Here is a 22,821-nt window from a genome sequence, read left to right as displayed (position 1 = left end):
ATGACCCAGGAGGGGCAGGCTCTGCCCTCTCCCACCCCACCAGAGAACCCAGTGGAGCCCAATATAGCAGCAACCACCACCTCCACCGACCTGCCCACAGAGACACACAACCAAGGAGAGCAGGACAAGCTGGAGGCCAGGGTGACAAACAAGATAGAGGAGGGGAAGCAACAAGAAGAGGGAGAGGAGGAGGCACACGGGGAAGGAGAGGGGAGGGAAGAAGGAAAGGATGAGGGAGGAGAGGGTGAGTTGAAAGAGGAGAGAGTAGATGGTGCTGGCGGTGAGGATCAACAGACAGACGGAGGGGCGGGGGGAGAGAGTGAAGGGACGAGAGGGGAAGGATGTATACATGTGGAGGTAAGCTCAGCAGGGGAGGAGGCAACACAGGAGGTGGAGGGGACGAAAGAAGAAGAGGAGGGGAAGGAAAACGAAGAGATGCAACTGTGTACAGAGGAAGAGGCTACTCACCCTCAACAAGCTGGGCGGTTAGTTCACTAAACCATCTTCACTGCTGCACTCTGTCAAGATATATTTTGCTGTTAGGGTGTGAACATCTTTCGACTACTATCTTTTGACCTTTAGGTGTCAAAGTATGATATGAAATTAAAACTGGCAGGACTCCTGTACCCCTCAGATCCACTATCAAAACTAGATCTGTTTTGGCCGCTCAAAGTATCACGTGGTGTTAATCAACAATCTATTAGCTTTAATCTTGATAAGCAGACTGATACACACACACACACAGCTTCCTTATAGTAACCTAAGACTGTCTTTTATGGTGGGGCAGACCATGTTCATGTTATCCGGTAATATCATAATAGTGTGCTACTTTTCCGTGCTGAATATTTTGAGTGGCAATTTGCTTTCTCAGTGTCGTTCTCTGGTACATAATTAGCCTAATTTGCATTTTACAAATCGAATAGACAAAAAGTCTCAACTAAATGAGCTGAAAGGAAAACAAACAGAGAGGGAAAATAGTCTAGTTTTCAAAGAGCAGGATGACCCAGTAAAACCAATTGTAGACCACCAAAGAGAGTGAAGGGCAAGTTCAAAATGTGGCGGGAAAACATGTCTGTTAATTAGTGCTTTGCTAAATGAGAAAATTGTAGATAAAATAAGATACATAATAACAGATAAGAAAAGTATGCATTGGTGGTTCTTGTTGTATGACATGTACAGAAATACATTAACATACCAATACGAAAATGCAGTTAGCATGCGCGTAAATTAAGCTGTTTTATTCACTCTTTGATTAAACTAATTTGATGGGTTATTTCTGTCAGTCAGCAGCAAACATAGAGCACCACAATAGATTCATATTCTCATAAATAAAAGGAGGTTTGGTGGACGAGGGGAGATGAGCTTCCAGCTATTCACAAAGTAGCAAATTGGACGGTGCTTTTTCACCTTTCATCTTGCTTCAATTGTCAGTGTGGCTATTCAAGCTGAAATATTTGCCCATTGTGCATACTTGTCCTGAATGAAGAATGATTTCAGCGATGAATATGAATGATCTGCTTTGCATGGGCGTCAATCTCCACAGAGAAACTGCCGGATGTTTGACTCATATGCTAAAGATAATTTCTCACTTCCCTCTTCTTTTTCTTTCTCCATGTTGAAACAGACTGGCAAATGGCATAGGTGGGAACGAAGACGAGGATGAAGCGGGTGAGGAGGACAAAGGGGGAGATGAGGGGGGGCCTCATACACACTTGGACACTTTTAGCTCTAACTTTGAGACTACTGTAGAACAGGCCGACACAGAAGTGGAAGAGGAGGAGGAAGAGGTCCAGAAAGAAGGAGATGGGAGAGAAAACCAGGACAGCTTCAGCTCAGCGTTTGAGCAAATTGTTGAGCAGGTTGATGTTCAGGAGGAGGAAGAGGAGGAAGAGGAGAGGGAGTTAGAGGAGGAGAGGGAGAGGGAGAAAAGTAGGGTGGACAACAAAGACGGCTTCAGCTCCACATTCGAGCGCATCGTAGAGTCTGCCCTGCTGAGGGGTGGGACCTGCTACAGCAGCCTGGACTCTCTGGACGTGCTGTCACTCACAGATGAGACGGACAGCTGCGTCAGCTTTGAGGCGCCACTGACGCCGCTCATCCAACAGAGGGCGCTGTTACAGGGTCCTGAACCCCTGGAGCTGGAGCTGGAAACTGTTCAGGAGCAAGAAGGGGCTGAGGCTGGACCAGACGCCCCAGGTGTTGATCTCATGGCCGGGGAGAGCACTGTGCGTGGAGCCGGAGCTGTGGCTGGAGTAGGAGGAAGCCCACTGAGGACCACCATACCAGGGAGCAGATCAGAGTTTGTGCTGAGCCAGCCCGGACGCTGGGCCATCCCTAATGGATACCATACAGACTCCCAGGGAGCTGTAGAAGGTTGTGGAGCCATGATCAACTCTGTCAGGTAAGGAAGCCACTTTTAAGTTATTTAAGCACCTATGCTTAGATATTTCTGTATTTACTGTACTTATTATTTACCTATTAGAAGGATGGCAATTGTGATTCTTCAGGATAACATTTAGGTTGTTCTTTAAGCTTCTTTCTTCATTCTTTAAATCTGACTGAACTTTTATAGCATCTAATACACATTGTACATATTCCTTTAACAATTTCAAATTCAATTTAACAACATATATCACAATAGCCCAGTACCAGCTGGTCCACCATGATTAAACTGTCTGTAGAAGAAACGTGACGTACACACAGCCTCAGATATTGAGTTCATATTATTGATGTGTGTGTCCTGTTGCAGCCAGGAAATGGGAGCTTTGTGCAGATATCATAGATATACGGTGTCCTGAAGAGTAATTAATGTAATATCCTGTGACCTTGGCTTAACCAGCAGGTGGCGCGAGCATGGTGAGACCCAGCTGTGGGCCCTAAGAGAGGGGGAATGCGTGTGTCTGGCAGACAAAGTAATTTGTCCATACATGCAAACTCAGTTGACTGACAAATCCTCACCAATCCACCCAACCAAACAACAGAAAAATCTAGTCATGTTACTTAAAAATCCTCCGTATCTTTGCAAAAGCAGAGAAGGGAAACTGTTTCTGTACATGGTTGGATAGCTTTGAGCACTTGTGCGTGAATGTTACATTCGCACAACAGGCTCAAACAGCAACAAGCAAACAAAAGGCAGTACTGAAAAAAAATTCAAGGTTGCAGTAGGAGAGCTTTTACATTTTTATGGAGTCAGTGGAGTCCTGTTTAAGCAGGATTGTTGCATTTGAAATGAAACAGATCCTTCCCCTGTTGGTAGTGACTGAGAGCCTGGTAAATCCAGACAGCAAGCTCATGGAGCTGACCTGCATGTTCTGGCTGGAGATATTTGCTTTCTTCAACCATTTTGCTTAAAGCATACTTGCACAGTAGGGAGAGATCACCTCTGTGCTGCCAAATTACCAAAGGTTTATGCATGATAAAAGACCTTCTTTGAACGAAAACAGAATTTGCAGCACTAGTGTGGTGGTTTTATATAGGAGATTAACACTTGAAATTTATACAGCAGTATGGAAATAAGATACAGGGTGCCAGGGTGCCTGTCAGTGTAATGAATCACTGCGATGAACGGAACAGCAGGGGTTTCCTTCACTTCGTCTCAAATAGCCAGCTGATATTTATGACAATGCTCAGATTTTAGGCTGTGATCTCTAACTCATCCACTTTGTCCTTCATTTGCATAGACCCCAAGGAATTGAGGAAACACAGCAACAGCTGACACTACTTTCTTACATTTAATTACCTTAATAGCACTAAAGAGGGTTGAGGAAGACAGCGCAGAGCCACTGAAGGGGGGGGGGGGGTAACAGGAACCATATGGGAAAAGCCTTGTAACCTGAACTACGGCTATAGGTCTGGCCGTCTGGCCTGTGTACAATCCCTGTGGCTTGTTCTCCAGCGCTGCCCCCCCCCCCCCCCCCCCCCCCCCCACACAGTTTCAGTTACTAACCTACTGGAATGTCAAATAGATGCACAGACCTCCACAGCTCAGTATGAGTTATAGGATGAACTAAGGATTTAAGATGTCGGCTCTCCTTCTCTTTCCCTTCTCTCTCTCTCTCCCCCCGTCTACAGATGTTGTCCTTTAAGCACGGTCTTGCTTCCTGACCACCAGCGCCAAGCTGAATGAGCTATTGTGTATGTCATGACATCATCGTCTTCAGCTTTCCTCTGCCCAGCAGGGTCTTAGAGTGACTGTGTGTGTGTGTGTAAGTGAGCGATTATTGCTCTATGCTAGCCAGCTTTCCAGACATTTCAGCACTTAAATCTAGAGTGGATACATCTGCTAGTCAGTCTTAAAGGGATAGTTGAAGTTTTAAAGACACTCACAGTATCCAATTCATCATGAACTAGAAGTCCTTGATGTCCATTAAACTTTAGTTTTTTAGGACGTTGGAGGGAGAAGTTACAAGCATTAGCAATTCAAGTGCAAGTCAATAGAGCTAAAAGCCATCACTAGAAAATTACAGTTGAAGCCCAGTCAAAGTTGCTTTTCAGCCCAATTGAATTGAAGTAGCTTGAAGTAGCACGGCTGAAAATGCTAATAATGAAAACACCACATCACCAGTGGAAGTTTTTATTTTTTTGGATGGACTCAGAACGCACAGCTCATAGTGAATGGACAGATTATAATTTAAAAATTCACCTCTTAAAAGCTTTTTGTGATTCATGTCTTCTTCTTCTTCTCTCTCCTTCACTCGGTCACTCCATCTTTGTTTGTTCCATCTCACCTCCTGTATTCATTTCTCCACTTTATTCGTCTTATCTCAATTTATATCAACCCCCCACATTCTCCTCCTTTCTTCTCTGCATCACCTCCTCTTCCATTTCCCCTACAGTGCTCTCCTGCTGTTGCTTCTTATCTTTCATTCCTCTCCTCTCCCTACCTCCATTCTTACTGGTGGGTAGCCACAGAATTGGCACAGTTACACATTTTGGCACTTCAGGCGTCATGGACAACTAGTCTTTTTCACTGCAGGGCAGAGCAGCTGCAAAGCAATGGATAAAGAAATGGCAAGTTAATCAGCCAGTCAGTCAGCTTGGCAGACATTTACTTGTTTTATGGGTGAGTCAGTCCATGTGTTGCCTGTCATCCTGATTTAACAAGAAAGTTCAGACTTTTAAATAGTGTTTCTGTGGGGTTTTTACACATTTTCCAGGTATCACTTGTTGACTTTGTTGTTCGCGATGACTTGCTGTTTACATAGTTTGCTAGTAGATAGAACTACTCAAATTATACTACCATTCACATGCTCCAGAGCATAGCCCAACTAAACATTGAAAAACAAAGACTCTACAGACATGCTAGCATGTTAGCATGCTAACATTAGCTAATTAGCCCTACACATAAAGTACAGCTGAGGCGGATGATAAATTCATTAGTTTTGCCATTATTTAGTCACAAACCAAAGTATTGGACACATTTAAATTTTGAGGGGATGATTGTCATCTTCAAGTCAATTTCATGGCAAACCATAGACATCAGGAAAAACCACAGGGGATCACGAAAATTACTGGGACTCATCCTCTGGACATCATTAATGTCTTTACCAAATTTCATGGCAATCCATCTAATAGTTGTTGAGATATTTCAGTCTGGATCAAAGAGGACCAAAAGGCTGACATTGCCGTTCCTAGAGCCACATCGCTAGTGTGGCTAAAAACTGTGTTACAAGTCATTCTTTTACTAGATACACAGATACGCCAGAGTCTATGAAAAAAGATGGTTTGGTGGCAAGATATACAGCTCTGAACATGGCCACACAACACGAGTGTTTGTTATGACTGGTGATAGCGAGTGCATGTAAATGACAAAACAGTGGAAGAGACAGAGAGTAGTGAGTCTTTTCAGGAAAACATTGGCATGCAGCGTGAAGCAGTTGGATCGCCATATGTGTCTCAAAATGCTGAAGAAACTCAGTCAGAGAGTCATAAATCAGTTGTGTACATGTCTAACATACCCTTCATGAATGCAACGGAAATCTTAATGCTCCATGTCTTACTTAAATTGTTCTTAATGTGATCTTATTTTATAGATTTTTTAGCTGTATACAGTTATGTAGTATGTACCATTTACTCATTGATTTTTATCTAATCTAAGCATTCAAATTGATTCAGATGGCTTTCAAACCTGACAGCCCTAGTGCGTACAGACTCTGTCCAAAATTGAGGCTTCAACTTCCATAAGAGACAGAGCTTTGATGATGCCCCAGGCAGAGAGAAGAAACCTAATCTTACCTCACCCAAACTCTCCCTGTAGTTCTCTCCCTGCTACTGCTGATTATTCAGACATCAGTGGATGAAGGGAGTAAAGTAGGCAGCTGGCTACAGGGATATAGAAAACATTGGCAAATATTGCAGATGCTGTAGACAAGCCATCCAACACATGGAAATAAGAAGTGAAGAGTTTTCCATCAGTGATAGTTGTTGTGCCAGAGTCTTAGTCAGTAAACTGCTTGTTAGTTCTCAAGTATTTCAGCATGTGCATCATGTAGTTTGTCGGCCAGTCAATCGAGTTGCATTTTAGATTGGACTGCCAATCCCATTTGGTCATTTAGTTGGTTAGTCAATCAATGTGTTACTTTAACAGCTGTGTCCGTCTGTGCCCTGTGGGAATCGAGGTTAAAGCTTAACCATAATCCATAGAGGCTGCTGAAACCGCCATAAAAACACACTCTCTGTCTGTCTAGCATCGAGCTAGCTGAGCCAACTAGCTGAATGCTGCTTATGTTATGCAACCTGTGGTGTAGCATCGATGCACAAAAACAAACACAGAGAAATGTCACATCAAAGGACAAACTAATATTCTAAAGTCATAGCATTTGAAATGTATAGTATGAGTGTCTGTTCACTTATGCATGCTTTTTACTCATGTACATGTTTGCATGCGTGATTCTATGTGTACCCGTGCGGGGAACACGCTGTGAGTGTGTGTTCCTCCCCCTAGCTCACGAGCCTACCAGATCTAAGCCCAAGCAGAGCAGATAAAAGCCAGTCGCAGTTGTTTCCATATCAGAGAAGCAGCTCTGCCGTGTGGACTAATCTCTTTCATATACACTGTCGAGTGCAGAAACGCACACACACACACACACACACACAAAAGACACATGGGCCAGCTGCTTGCATGCGTAAACAAAAATGTGCATAATGCTCGTACATCCTAATTCTCGCTCAGTAACACAGATATGGGAGCTTTTGTATCTATCGTTCACACTCTGAATCATTCCTACTTTCCGTTTCTCGCTCACACACACACACACACCTTTTAGGATGTCACTTCGGGAATAAAACCCATAGCGTGGTTCTATAGCGCTGCTGAAACATCCTGCAGATTATCCTTTCTTGGCTCTCTCAGGCAGTGATATGGGCACACACACACACATAGACATAAATATATGTGTACACACTTTTGCAACACAAGCAGTAATACATACAAATTCTCTCTTTCACCCTCTCACCACGCATATATACACACACGCTAGCTGAATCATTTCAGCACCAATGGATTTATCCCTGTCTATTTATAGCTCGACTCTATGTTTTATGACACATCCCACAGTCTTACTGTACCACTGACTGTTTTGGCTGAATAAGGTTCTTCTTACCACAGGCTTTTCTCCTCTGAGGCGTCTGTCAACACTTCCTGTATCTGTTGAGTGGAAGTCGAGCCGGACGAAACATTCGTGTCTTTTTTTGACTTCTTTGAATCTGTAGCTGATTTTGATGCAGAAGTTTTTCTCTAGTTGTTTGTCAGATGAAGCTGTTCAGTGTTTCACCAAACACAATCCCACACCTGACCACAATTAGTGTCACCCAGCCGAAAGAGGTCACCATTGTCCATTGTATGATGCTGAGTAGGTGTTTTTTGGGTCTTGTGTGTGTGTTTATGTATGAACAAGAAAGAGACAGTGGGAGACAGAAAACAGTCAACAAATTGACTTGAAATTGCCAATCTTGAAGGTTGTTGTATAATCTATAACATATTTTAAGTTTGTTGATATTCATTTTTAACATCAATAGTGCTTGATATTGGCTCTAGACATTACAAATACAAAACTATCCATCCATTTTCTGCTGATTATCCCGGCAGCAAGGTGGTCTAGATGTCCCTCTACCCGGCAACATTTTCCACCTCCTCTTGAGGGATCCTGAGGCATTCTCAAGCCAGATGAGATATATGATCTCTCCAGCACTGGGACACGGTCATAAGCCTTCTCCAAGTCCACAAAACACGTGTAGACTGGATGGGCAAACTCCAGAATCCGCGTTACTCCTCCTGGATCTGAGGTTAGACAATCAGTTGGAGCCTATTTTACAGCACCCTGGCATAAGCTTTCCTAGGGAGTGTGATATCCCACAATTTGGAGCACACCCTTCACGTCACCATTTTTAAAAATGGGAACCACTACCTGCCATTGTACAGGCACTGTCCCCAACTCCACGCGACTTTGAAGAGGTGTGTCAGCCAAGACAGCCCAACAATGTCCCGAGCCTTCAGCTTCTCAGGGCAAATCTCATCCACACATTTTTTCTATATTGAGTTCATTGGTTTCTAGGTCACAGCTAGAGCACAACTGGATGACAGCATTTTGACTCTAACTTTGGCATTAAGATAGTATGGCTGACTGATCAAGAAGCACAAATTAAGAACTCCTTTTAATAGGCTGCATATGTCAGTGAGGATCACTTATCTCATGGATCCTCCTCTGACACTGAATCAGTTTTTCCCATATTTTGGCTGCCATAAGAACATCACATCTGTGCTGCAACAGGTTCATAACTTCTGCTGTCTGTGGAAAAATCCATGATGTGCGTAAATGGCAATGGTTATCCATGAGTCATGGTCGTAAGAGGCTTAAAAAACTGACGTGTGATCAGTATTCAGCAGTGGTCCAGAAAAGTATTCTGGTCCCAGTGCTGACTGAAATTCTGTGTTGTTGTTGTCATCATGGAAATGTAGTCATTGTTGTTGTCTGTATCTAACAATGCAGAACCAGGTTGTAGTGAATCTCGTAGAGGGCTCGTCTGTCAAAATACAAATCAAACTTCCTCCAGAGTTTTGTCTCTATTCTCATCTTCCATCTCATTCCCCAAATTTTGTACTTTTGACCCTACAGCTGCCTCTCTGTCCTCTGCTTTTTCTATTGTTCTTCTTTCCACCAGATTAGAAAGAGGAAGGAGGGATTTAGATGGTGAGGTTAGCATGCAGGGATGTGTCAGTATGTCTGTGTGTTTGTGTGTATTGTCAGGGAATAATCCGTCACATCTGGACATGTGTGATCATTATTTTTATGTCTGTGTACCCTTATATTTCTGTACATTATTTATATTGAGGCAGAGGTACATAAAAAGGTAAGTACTGACCTCGAGTCAGTGACCTTAATGAAGCACACTTCTTTTACTATTTATATCCGGCCCTTTAACATTTTAGCTCAGCGCCTAATTTGGCGTCCTCAATTTACATTAAAAATAGACTTTCTGCCACTTTTCAAAGGTTATATTAAGGTTAGGTGGCTTTACTCTGTCTTGCATCTGTGGTTGTTGAGCCATATTGAAGCAACACACTGGAGGATTGAACAGAAATAACCACATAAAATGACTACATGCTGGGAAGCAGCTCAGTGGACTTCCAAGAGTCCAAATACAGGACGTCCCGCTGATATTGAACTGATCTGCTGGCTCAGAGCCCTCCACTTAAATGCAGAGGAAGCTGTGTTGGCTGGGACACACAGAGCCATTGTGAAGCCACCACTAGGAACAGTCTAATTCATCAGGAGAAGTCTGTCCGGTCGGTCGCCCCGCCCCCAACATCCTCTCCTCTGAGGAGCGACAGCCAAGAAAGTTCAAGGAAAAAACTCCAAACACATTCCCTGCCTGTTGACACTATGGCGAAATAACGCCACAGTCTTACTTAAAAAAACCCTAATAGGCTGTAATTAAATATGACCTGACTTCCGCTTTGAGGAAATCTGATTTGGCTCGAAGTTTAATATCAAACCGGGCCAATGCAGATTTTACCGACCACTGGATGATGAGGCGGTCGGACCGTCGCGCGCCTTTAACCGCTGATTTCCAAGATCCAGAGAGACGATGTGGAAAGAGGAATACGATGTTCACTTCGACTTTTTGCTGCAGCTCCTGTAAGTTTAATATTTCTACGGACCGGGAATTGTTTCAAGCGTTCACGTCCAAATGGGTGGGAACATTAACATTATGCTGCGTGGCAAAATGGAAACAGTGAGATAGTTGTGCTGTAACTTTAATCTGACGAAAGATCACGACAGTATTTAAGTAATATTTCTACAGGGAGGTATATGTGATACCAAGAAATTGGATAGGAAGACTTAAACGGTATTTTTTATCTAATGTGGTGTATACCTGTAGGGACTCAGTGTGCCTGCTAATTAATGTAGGGGTTTAGAGAAATGTGCAGGGTTTTACCATACATTTCCATTCCATTTATATCAGGACTTCATTTTCAAAATGGCATGTAGTAATTCAGAGTTATGAGATTGCTGTTGTTTTTCACTAGTCAACCACCAGTAAAATGTGATGCTGAGGTTAGGGCTTAGTTTCATTATCAATAAATCAATGCTCTTTTAGATTAATCAATTCATTGTTTAGGTAATAAAATGTCAGACAAAAGTCCATTACATGGTGACGTCTTCAAATTGGTTATACAGTCCACAACAACAAAGCCATTCAGTTTACAATTAATATAATGAAGGAGAAAAGCAAGCATTATCAAAATGATTGCTGTTTTATTCATTTATTTTTTATAAATGAATTATTGTTTCAGCTCTAAATGAGGTATTGAAAAAGGACTCATAGCTGTAGCCTACTTGAAGGACGCCTAATTGCTCTGAACTTTTATTTCATGACTGACTTGTACTGACTTTTCTGCTTCACTACGACCTGCAGTTCTTACAAAGCCAACTGTGTGTCTGTTTTCATGGCTGGAGGTGTCTCTGTTGCATGTTTTACATTCAGGAGTCCGATATTGCAACAGTGTTTTTTTGCAGAGATTGTATCTACAAGCCCCAGCAGATGACCTGGCTGACACACATGCACTGACACACACACACACACACACACACACAAAGAGCTCTTCGTGTGTGTTTCTGTAGTACATCTACCTCAGTCACCACTTGACCAAAGTATATGGAAATGAAAGAAAAGTCTGTGAAATAACAGAATTTCATAATCCAGTTAATCCCATAATAGATGATTACCCTGATGGAAGATGCCACTAGGACCCTCCCACACACACACACCCACACCCACACCCCCACACACACACACCTTGCATGCAGACACTCCCTGTAGGTGTGGGTGCGGGCGGTGCACAGGCAGAGAGATTAACATGTGAGTCACTGGCATGCACCATCATGCTCTCTATCTCTGATACACACACACACACACACAAACACACACACAGAGACTGGTCACAGTGACTGAATATGTGTGGCCTTAGGATACAGATTTGTGCCTTTAGATAGACAAATAAGTTTACTGTGTGCCACTTGGCCCTCAGTAACGCCAAGGATCTTGGCACAAAAGGCCTGTGCTAGATATCTGACACTTCATATTGTGTCTCTATCACTATTATTGTGTGTGTGTGTGTGTGTTGGTTCTATTATTGCCAGACAGCAGTGAATTGGGGGAGCCCGGCATCATTTTCGCCCCATGGCTGATATGAGTTTTGAATGATTTATGAGGCCTAGTGAGTTAATATGGTCAGACAAGCGAAAGCAATTTCACTGCAAACACCAGGCTAGATATTGTTTTGATGGATTACCGCAGACTCATTTTATTTTGTGTGAGTCCATGAGTGTGTGAGTCCATGAGAGTGTGTGTGTGTGTGTGTGTTTATGTCTTTAAGTATGTGTAGGCATTTGTGTAATATGTACATATTTCCATCCACACGTTTTTTCCATTTTCAACCACTTTTATGGGTCCCAAAGGGGGTTCCTGCGACTTTCCCAAGTGAGGTGGGACATATAATCCATTGAGCAGGTCTCCTCCCTGTTGGACATGCCCAGAATACCTCCAGAGGGAGCTGTACAGGAAACATTTTTATCAGATCCCCAAACCACCTCAACTGGCTCCTTCTCCACATGAAAGAGCGGTGGTTTTACTCCTTCCGGATATACAAACTCCCCACCCTGTCCCTGTGGATGAGCCCAGGCACCCTGCAAATGAAACTGCTTTCACCCAACCGTATCTGCAATCTCATTGTCATTCTTGGCAGTGATGCTCCACCGCGATAAGGTGGTGGAGGGTTTGTGTGTCCCTGTGACCCTGGGAACTGTGTTGTTGGGGGCAATAGCTCCTTGTTGTAGGGTCTCCCAAGGCAAATTGGTCTAAGGTCAGATGAAGAGTAATTCAAAGAGCCTAATGAATCATCCAAGACAGGACAGTGTAACCTTGCCTGGAGCAGGGAATTAGGCCCTTTGTAGAGGTCAGCTGGGGCGATGTAGTGCGTAGTCAGGCCAGGGACTGACTCCTGGCTATGGAAACTGTTTGTTGTTTTTGTTTATCTATCAGTCTGTTTTTTTTCTGATGCCTGTTTGTGCCACACAACATAAAAATTAAGGTAGTCTATTATCCCCTTTTACTTCTTCTTCGAGTACAGGACACTTTGCTTCCGCTGTATCCATGGTAACTAGCACAAATCCCTTTCGACAACAGCACGTAATGTATTGAATTTGTGAGGGTAATGCAATTTGGGCTGATCAGATTATGCAAAAAACATATGAATCATCTGGCGAGAATGCTGACGGTGCCACGCAGATGCACACAGAGACAGGAAATGAGGAAATGCCATTTAGACAGATGGAGGGGAATGTGTGCAGTCTCTTTCTTAAGAAATAAAACTGCTGTGTCAGTAACAGTTTGCTGCTTTTTGCTGATTTGCTGATAAATACAGCAATAGAGTGCAATTTATGTTTTTAGGCTGGATGATATTAAATGTTATGCTATTTTGCTTGAATGTTAGATGTTTCGTCTGTAGGGGTTGGGTGGGATGAATGCATTATAGACACTGTAAATAAGATGGCACTTTGATCAGAAATGTCAGTGAAGCCTAGAAAAGCTGCTCACCTCACTAGTAAGTGAAGTAGCAAAAGTAACAAAATGGTGTTTTAACTTGTGATCAAAACCAAACCATCAGCACTGGGTGTACAATAAAAGTACAATAAAAAGGTTAATTAACTTCCCACTAATGGACTGGTGTGTAGCAGAGTATACAGTGCAATGCAGTGGATACAGCTCAATATCTTAATCAAACTACCTCAATTAGTCATAAATAAATAAGTAGGGTACTAATTAATGCTCTACGATCGATTCTCTCTGTTCTCTTGATGACACTTAAACAGTTTTACAGAGTGCGAGGCCTTGGCCTGATTAGACAGTTCATCAAACTGTGTCCTTCAGCAAGACACTGCACCGTCGTCTGCAGTGATGGCCTTATCTCTTAGTGTTAAGTATTCTTTTCTTTCTAGTTGAGTTAATTGTTATTTGTTCCGCCAACAGAATTTTGAATCAGTAACATTGCAAGTGTTTTGAAATGTTTTTCTGCTTCTTCTGTTAAGATTAGTCTCTAAATAGAAATGGATGGCAGCTTGTGGAAGTCTATGGAAGCTGAAAGGAAGCTGGTTTCATAGTCATCACCAATAGTTTACAATTCAGTGTATTTAAAGAACTTTTCAAAGCATTTCAGTTTGAGACAATGCTATATTACAATGTCAAAGTGAGGGATTATAACTTCAAACATGGTACGCAGTGTTCATGAATGTCTGTCATTCATGCAGTCTTTGCAAGTCATTACTTAAAGCTGCATGTTCACTCTCATGTCTTCAACTGTTTGGTGACTCATTTTAGTTTTTCTTAACCTTAACTACCCCTGCGGGGGTGATTGAGTACATTCAGTCTTTTTGCAGAAGTGCCCTGGTGATAATCACACAGATACACCCATTCACAGCTGCGATAGACAGCCCAGTGATTGACAATGAGCATGAGATGGACAATTTACTGTTTTGCTCAAGGGCCTGTTGTTGAGGCCAGAGAGAGCATTACTTGTTCACTGTATGGACCTTTTTAAAAATGAAATGCTCACTTTTCTAATTTCCAGGCTACATTTGCCTGAAATAGAGCAATAGAAAAGTGGAATTGAGGTTTTAGTTTCTATATTACAGCACTTTAATTCAAATTGTGCTAGAGGTTAACAGTCTGAGATTAGTGGAGCTTTTTGGAAGAGATTGGTTGCCGGTGAAAGCTGCTTCAGCGTTATAATCAGTCTTTAGATTCACTGCAAAGTAGGAAATTAAGTGACGGTGAAACTGGGTCAGTGTCATAACAAGTCATTTAAACCTCATTTGACTTTTGTTTGTGTGTATGTGAACATATGTTCGTGTGATTGAGTTTTATGCTCAGCAGTTCATCTTCCTCTGTCTAGTTTTAAGTGAGTGGGCGTGTAACGACGGACATGTGTTCCATTCATTAACCTAGGCACCTGCTTGTGTGTTTGTGTGTGTGTGTGTATGGTCTCCTCCCCTTCAGTGATGCCAACCTCACAGACGTGCTGTCTGACTCAGAGGAGTGTGATTTGGGCAGTCTGGAGCGTTTGGAGCGCGGCAGCACCGACACTCTGGCCAATGGCTGCCGAGCCGACTGTGAGGCGGCCAAGAGGCTAGCCAAGCGCCTCTATCACCTCGAGGGCTTCAAACGCTGCGATGTGGCCAGACACCTGGGCAAGAAGTGAGCACGCACACACACAGTATCAGACGCACACACATGATGACTGTCGGACTGATTAATCATCACAAACAGAGGAAAACATGTTTACATAATTCCATATGTTCAGTATTTGAACATGTATAAATGGAACAGACATAACGTACCCACAGATGCACATGTGATTGATATACAAACACATAATCCAACACATTCTCAAAACATGACTAGAAGAGCATTCTCTAATACAGTGGTGTCAGGAAAACATTTATGTAACACATTCAAACGTCTTCAGTGCCACGTGGATGTGCTGATGCTCTCTTTCTGTCTCTCCGCAGCAACGAGTTCAGCCAATTGGTGGCGTCAGAGTATCTGAGCTTCTTTGACTTCTCTGGCCTGTCGCTGGATCGAGCCCTGAGGTAATGCACAGTCAGCACTCGGAAGTGATGAGCGTGTGATGTCGACATTGATACGCATGCATGAGTATGTGTATACTTCACTTTCCCTCTTCACAGGGCATTAGCATTGTGCTAATCAAGCTGTCGTGCTGAGTACAGTTGGCCGGTGTAGCTGACAGCGGCGGAGTACATCACTGCCTTGTACCTGACATGTAGCTGTCTCAAACTGCTGCCTTCAGCCCAGGGGGGTTCAGTTAAGAGGCCTAATGCACTTCAAACTGGGCCAGATTAGCATACTGTTGTTAAAAAGTAACATGTAACGCACTAAAAGTCCTGCATTCATTTGAATCTTGGCTATTTAAATTAATTTCCTTCATCAGGTCTTCACACTAAAGGCAGACATAATAATAATAATGTCTGGTAGAAATGTTTGTTTCATCATAATGTTTACTTAAAGGTTTAATGAAAGTTACTGTAGTTGCCTGCATTAATCTGACTGCATAGAAATTATTTCACTATTTAGTTCTGCAGCTTCATTTTAAAATTGGGAGATGGAGCATTAATGTAGTAGTGTAATTAATTATTGATTAATCTGCAGATTATTTTTTTGATTAATAGATTAGATAGTGACATGTCATATTTTGTCCAACCGAATATTCAATTTACAATGATATGTAGCAAAAACAGCAAAGTCTCACATTTGAGAAGCTGGAAGCAGCATATATTTTGTGCTTTAGTTAATGGACTAATCGGTTAATAGACTATTTGTTTTGACTCTAGTATAATGTTTCATCTCAAAATGCACAGTGTGAAAGTGAGACTGCAACCTGTATGAAACCTGTTGATTCTGTATTACAGCTGCAAAATCAAATCCATTTATTTGCAGTTCAAACATGCGACCAGTTCTCACGACCCACACAGAGACAAAAAGACGATCCTTCCTCATGACAGTCTGCTACAGAGTTTTAAAAGGCACGCTTGACACTTACAGTTTTTCTCAGATGTTTCATAAGGTTTCCAACAAAGCTGTCAGCTGCATTCCTCCGCAAATTCTGTTTAGTGCCAGAAGAGATTCAATCATATATTTTCTAGAGATGCATTACTGGGAAACATTTGACCCCCTGTTGACCTCGTGGTGTCGTTTGTGTGCGACAGGAACTTCTTAAAAGCCTTCCCGCTGATGGGAGAGACCCAGGAGAGAGAGAGGGTCCTTGTGCATTTCTCCAGGCGCTTCTGTCAGTGCAACCCACAGACACCCACCTCTGAAGGTCAGAGCCACCACGGTGGTGATGATGACAACGATGGTAATGAGAAACAATATTATAATTGTGAGATGTATTACTATTGCAGTTTTCTATGTTGATCCCAGTTAACCAAACTTAACAGACTGCAGCATATTCACACTGCAGCGTTAAAGTTTGAAGTACACCCTCAAATATGACCATCACAAATGTACGCACCGGATCAATTCAGATCAGATACAGCGCTGGCTGAGATTATGTTAGCATGTGGGCCATTCATGCAGCTCTGCAGATGTGTGTGTGATTTCTGTCTGCGTGTGCTATAAAGGAGTGTATGGCATTGCATTCAAGTGAATTTGAGTGTGTGTGTGTGTGTGTGTGACATTTAGCTGACCTCGGCCTTATGTACTGTCCTGTTGCAGATGGAGCCCACACATTAACCTGCGCCCTTATGCTGCTCAACACCGATCTACACGGACATGTATGTACTGTAGTTCTCTATCTGACTGGTTGTGCAGGATTCCCTTTCCTCTAATCTTCCTACAAATCCTTTCCATCCTCTGTCAGCAATGGCATTCATACCTTCTTGTCTATCTATTTCCTGTTCTTTCCCTGTCTTTCTGTCTACCCTTTCCTCTCTCTGTCTGTCTGCCTCTCCTCCGCGGCCTACTTTCTGACCTGTTTCTGTCTCTCCTCTCCTCGAATAGTCTCATCTGTTCAGTCTTAAACTGGAGCACTGTGGTGTGGGCAACATAACACGATCAGTATCATAGGTCCTGTGCTTTGCTTTTCCTCAGTCCCTGCTAATAGTGCTTGTAGTGAATATCCCTCCTCTAACTATTATCCTCTCTCTCTTTTCAATTTCCTTTTTGTCCCTTACAAATCTTTCCCCTGCTAACCAAATCTGGCCCCCTGGTATCTCTCTGCCCCTGCAGGTGGTAAGTATAATTATAGTACTAACACTGTCCTCACTGACACCCGTGCCTCTTCTTGTCAGCTAACAATAGAGTTTAAGTCATCATTTTAAAATGTATGTCATATTAGACTCATAATAAAGGATGCACACACATGCTTAAATATTGTTTACCAAAGACAAATGGTCAGTAGCTGCTATTTATTCTATCTAAAATAAATGGTACTAGCAGAGAGAATTGCAATTGATCTGTGACTGTTTTCCTTGTGCAGTGTAATATCAAACCGCTCCACATCTGTGTCTGTTTAGGTTACAGGCTTGATTCAGGCAGAAGGGGGGGAGTAATACACAAACATCTCGTTTCATTAGAGGATAAAACACTAGGAAAGGTCTGGTAAGCTGCTATGGAAGTGGAACCCCACTCACCACCACTACTAGTAGAACCAGCAGCATAACACTGCCACCCAGTGGACGATTGCAAAACTGCATTCAGGTGGAGCAGATAAAAGTGGCTTGAAATTATCTGCTGCTTTGGAATTTGAATATTTGTCAACTTGTATGAGCTGAAAATATTTTAGCTAGGTGAAATGTCATCTTTAACTCCAACTCTTTTGTTTGTCTATTTGTTTGTTCTCCTCTCCTCAGAACATTGGGAAGAAGATGTCTTGCCAACAGTTTATCAGTAATCTAGATGGCCTCAACAATGGTGAAGACTTCCCTAAAGACTTATTAAAGGTACAGATCTCCTGAGAGAGTACAGCTACCACAGAATCTGTCTGCTTGATGTTTTTGAATTAAAGTACGTCTTCACATTGCTTTGCCCACACAGGTCTTGTATAACTCAATCAAGAACGAGAAGCTAGAGTGGGCAGTGTGAGTATGCATTTTGTATTCATCAAAAGGAAAAGTATTCGGGATATGCAAGTTTTTGAGACGTAAGTACACTTGAATTATGTGCCACTCAGGTTTATCTGAATGGGTATTTGTGTGTGCAGTGAGGAGGAGGAGCTGAGGAAGAGTCTGTCGGAGCTGGTGGAGGAGCAATGTGAGGGCGGGAGTAAGCGTGTTGCCAGGGTTACGGACGGCACTAACCCTTTCATCGCCATTCCCATTCTCTTAAATGCTGTCACCTACAAACATGGAGTGTTGACCCGCAAGAGCCACGCCGACATGGACGGCAAACGCAGTGAGTGATTTTATACACACGCTCTCACACGCACACACACACACACACACATACACATACATTTGACTGAAGTTACCAAATCCCTAAAAAGTTATTGTAAAAAAAAAAATTCCCTCTTCACTTGTTTCTCTTCCAGCCCCGAGGGGTCGCCGCGGTTGGAAGAAGTTCTATGCGGTTCTGAAGGGGATGATCTTGTATCTCCAGAAGGTACTGCATCTCGTCCTCTGCTCCGTTACCATAGAAACACACACTGTCATTGCGGTGGTGGATGCTGCTAGCTGCTCTGTTCTGTGTGTGTTTGAGAGGGAGTGAGATAGAGACGGCATTAAGAGAGGAAATGAGGCATGGCTGCTCCACTGCATGTTTGTCTCCCCCTGCTGGTAGAAGGTCTGTACTGACCACATGTATGGTTGTGAAACGTTCAACTTGAATTAAGTGAATTAGCTTCTATATCTGTCATATTTTCACTGTTTTAACTCGATTATGTTTGTATGGATATATGTAAAAAGTGTTTAATTTAATGACAGGTACACAGCAAGTGTCTGTAGCTTCTCTTATATTCACTGCTATGAAAGACAAAATGACTAAATGGACTGAAACATTTACGGCCTCCAAAACATAAGACCTACAATTCCCTTGTTTTTTCTGTTACGTATGCAGGATGAGTACAAGCCTGACGCTGATATTTCAGAGGTGGACCTGAAGAACGCTGTGCGGATCCACCACGCTTTAGCCACTCGTGCCACTGACTACAGCAAGAGAGCCAACGTACTGAAGCTCAAAACCTCCGACTGGAGAGTGTTTCTGTTGCAGGCCCCGTGAGTCACCCAAGTCCAATTTGAGATGTGCTGCAGAGATGTGTTTTGTGTATATGTTTTAAAATTTGTCCGTACATGTTTTCATTTTATGGCGTCGCTCAAAGATCATTAAACAATTTGATGCACGCTGTCAGTGGACTGTCTTGTAACAATCCTGAAGATGATGAACAAGAAAAAGGATAGATGGTGATGATGATGATGATGATGAGCTGTTTCCATGTAGCACTGCTCCCATAACAGAGTTTATAAAGTACTCATTGCAAATTATAGCTAAAAAGTAAAATTAATTAATTCGATATTCATAGAGTATTTGGTGATGTCTGAATCCGCTGTCATTTTAATTCCCACACAGTGGAATTTATCTTGTGTCGATGGGATGAATCTATCCGCGTGCTTCTGTGAATACGGTTTGTCATTTTGATATAATCAAACTTGCAAGTTAGTATGAATCAAACTCTCGAAGGTCTTACAGCCTCCTCTTGTGTGTTTGGCAGTCACAGGTGAATGTGGAGGCTGAAATGTGAACTCAGTCTGGAGCGCTGCTGCTGTGAACAGGCAACAATCACAGTTTAAAGATCCCTGTTTCTTTGCTAAAAAAACAACAACAAAAATTTAAAATATGTAATTTAAGTCTAAAAGATTAAGGTTGTGAATTTAGAACAATTATCTATTTTACTGTAATTGTTTTTGTAGAAGAACCTGTGTGAATGTGGCAAAACTCTCTCTCTCTCTGCAGTAGTGAGGAGGAGATGATGTCTTGGATCTTCAGGATAAACCTGGTGGCAGCGCTGTTCTCCGCTCCGGCCTTCCCCGCCGCCATCGGCTCCATGAAGAAATTCTGTCGGCCCATTCTGCCGTCCTCATCCACCAGACTCAAACAGGTACACACACACACACACACACACACACACGACATACATTAGGAAGAGCAGCTATCACACTCTACTTTCTTATGTTTTACTCTAGAAACATGGTATAGTATTGTCAATACTACAATGAATATCTAGCTATGATTAATTATTTGCATGTAGATAATATACAGTTTAGCATACACAATCCTTCTACGTTAAAAATCTCTACACAGGGTTGGACATTTTTACATATTCTATTTGTGTCCACTTGCATCTGATTGGCTGTTTTGGGGGTCTTCCGGTTTTTATCCGGGGCTGTGATTGGTGCAGGAGGATCAGCTGCTGAGTCATGAGAGCAAGCTGAAGCAGATGAGCCTGGAGCTGGAGGAGCACCGGAAAAACCTCCCCTCGGCCGACCCCAAAAGCCGCGAGTGGGAGGAGTACCGGCTCAAAGAGCACTACCTCACGTACGAGGTACAGCCTTTGTTCAGCTTCTGTTAATTTGTCTGTTTTTTATGTGCGATTTTTTTTATGGGGTTTTAACAGACACAGATGTGGCACTGTTTGATATTCCACTGCACAGGGTCAAAAGGAACGAGTAAACTGCAATGCTCACTGCTAGAAGCATTTATTGTAGGCAATAGCATTGCTGTTTTCTCTTCATATCCATTCTATTTTTTAAAGTATCATTATCATTTTATATTTTTTTATTAGTACCAAGGAAGACATTCAGGTAGCACATGTAAAATATCATGATAACTCAATCTTCAGCTTATTGTAGAAAAGGTAAATCATGTGAAGGGAAAACTAGATGGAGCTCATGTTTTCAAGTGCTAGCATGATAATATAGCAAGTTGTGAGGCGACAGTGTTTCCAAACAGTCTCTTGTTTCATCCTCTCGTGGTCTTACTCTCCCCTCTCTCTGAGCAGAAGACTCGGTATGAGACGTACATCAGCCTCCTGCAGGCCAAAATCCGTGCGGAGACGGACGACCTTGAGAAGATCGAGGCCAGCGTGATGGGCGGCCTGATCATGGAGGGTGGCCTGGCCGGACGCGAGTGCCACCTCCGCAAGACGCAGTCCTCCCCGTCCATCAGTCAGGCTCACGGCGGGCTGAACGGCAGGGCCGCTGGATGCACTGCCCCGGGACAGAGGAGCTGAGCGGAGGAAGGAGGACCAGAGACTACAACATCTTTCCAAGCCAAACTAGCTTAATCCTCCAACGTCTTACTGGGCTTTTTTTGTTAGTATTTTGTGTTTTGGGCTCCTCCGTTCCTCCTGTTGTGCTTACAGTAACAGAGTTGGCAGCCTATCCTTCCCAGAATTTATCAACCCTCGTGATAAGTTTCTGTCCTTGAGCAATAGATGAAGCAGATGAAGAGCCCCACGCTTGATACCCAACGAGTGACCCTGCCAAACCTCAGTTCTTTGAACTTTTATTATTGCACATTAAAATGATCATAACTGTGATCACTATTTATAACATCATCAGTATTATTTTGAAATGAAACTCAGAAGGATGCAGTTGTCTTTAGTTGAAATGTGTTGTTAGTTATGAGCAGAACTTTGTGTAATTTATAATGTGTTATTTTAAGGCCAGATAGAGAACAAAGAGAGAGAGGCAGACTGGTTTGCCTTTGGCTTCTCTGTCCTGTCCTCGTCCTGCAGTCCAGGAGTCAGGCAGTGATTCAGATGGAGATGGTACTACTGTAGCATTTTGGCCTTTTTTTCCCCCACTCATGTTTACACACCCAGCAACTCGCAGGCGTGTGTATGGACCTACGGTTTGGGTGGATCGTGGAGTGTGAAGATACAACATATCTGTCCCAGAGTTACAAAAACTCTTGAAAGAACTTCTCAGAAGGACCGAGTCTCTGCCATGTATAGCATATTTATTTATTTATTTAATTCTCCAAACCTTTATTCACCCCAGGAAGGGTTTACACTGAGCATGCTTGCTCTTTTTCAGCAATTTCTTTCTTGACATTCATACAGTTACATACATTTGTAAGCGTAAAGGAGCAGCCAAGTGGAACCACCGTGGTTTGAACCGTTCACTGAGCTGCTCCACCAGAGGAACTGGAGGTTGAGTGCCTTACTCAAGGGCACCTTGACACGAGCTGTTGAGGGATTTGGAGAGAGTTAGTCAGACAGATCACAAGTCTGTTGCTGAGATTTTTAAGCTGCCGCTACCCCAAATACTGACATGTATTCAATTATTCTGTTTGTTTTATCTTACAACTCGAATCTGAACTGAAGAGGATAACGGTGTGTGACTGAACGAAAGCACTGTGCCATGTTCTGTTTTATCCCACAAACTACTCTTCTTATGTCACAACAGAGTGCACTGAGCTGATGTGTGTAAGAATAAATGGTTGGGTGTGAGGTTTCTGAAGATCGAAATGAAGGGCAGAACAGGAAGGTGTGGGTGGGAGGCATACCATACGAGTTGGTCAGCTGCTGTGCACATGCATGTGAGTGTGTGCATTGGCATGCTCTTTTTAACTGGTTCCAGTTGAGATGTTGAAGCTGTAGGCAACAGGAAGAAATAAATATAGCAGGGTCATGTTTTTGTATGAAGACTTTATTGAGCATGTTTGGTGAGAAACAATCCAACGGCCTTCTGCTGAATAAGACTCCTGTCACAATCTGGCCTGGATCTCTCAAAAGCATCTTCAGCACAA

General features: G+C 42.8%; 1 protein-coding gene across 1 annotated transcript; it reads left to right on the top strand.

Annotated features, from left to right (window-relative positions):
- psd2 (pleckstrin and Sec7 domain containing 2) lies at window positions 1–21,298 on the top strand. Its single transcript, XM_070913090.1, has 14 exons — window positions 1–485; window positions 1,625–2,401; window positions 14,557–14,754; window positions 15,069–15,149; window positions 16,284–16,396; window positions 16,792–16,850; window positions 17,928–18,017; window positions 18,112–18,155; window positions 18,278–18,468; window positions 18,605–18,675; window positions 19,129–19,286; window positions 20,023–20,167; window positions 20,468–20,611; window positions 21,068–21,298. Exons 1-14 carry the CDS (start codon window positions 1–3, stop codon window positions 21,296–21,298), a joined length of 2,787 nt encoding a protein of 928 aa, XP_070769191.1.
- The last annotated feature ends 1,523 nt before the right edge of the window (window positions 21,299–22,821 follow it).

Source organism: Enoplosus armatus, chromosome 10 (genome assembly GCF_043641665.1).
Source record: "Enoplosus armatus isolate fEnoArm2 chromosome 10, fEnoArm2.hap1, whole genome shotgun sequence".
Lineage (NCBI taxonomy): Eukaryota > Metazoa > Chordata > Actinopteri > Centrarchiformes > Enoplosidae > Enoplosus > Enoplosus armatus.
The sequence above is the reverse complement of the archived record's forward strand: the minus strand, read 5'-3'. Positions and strand labels throughout refer to the sequence as shown.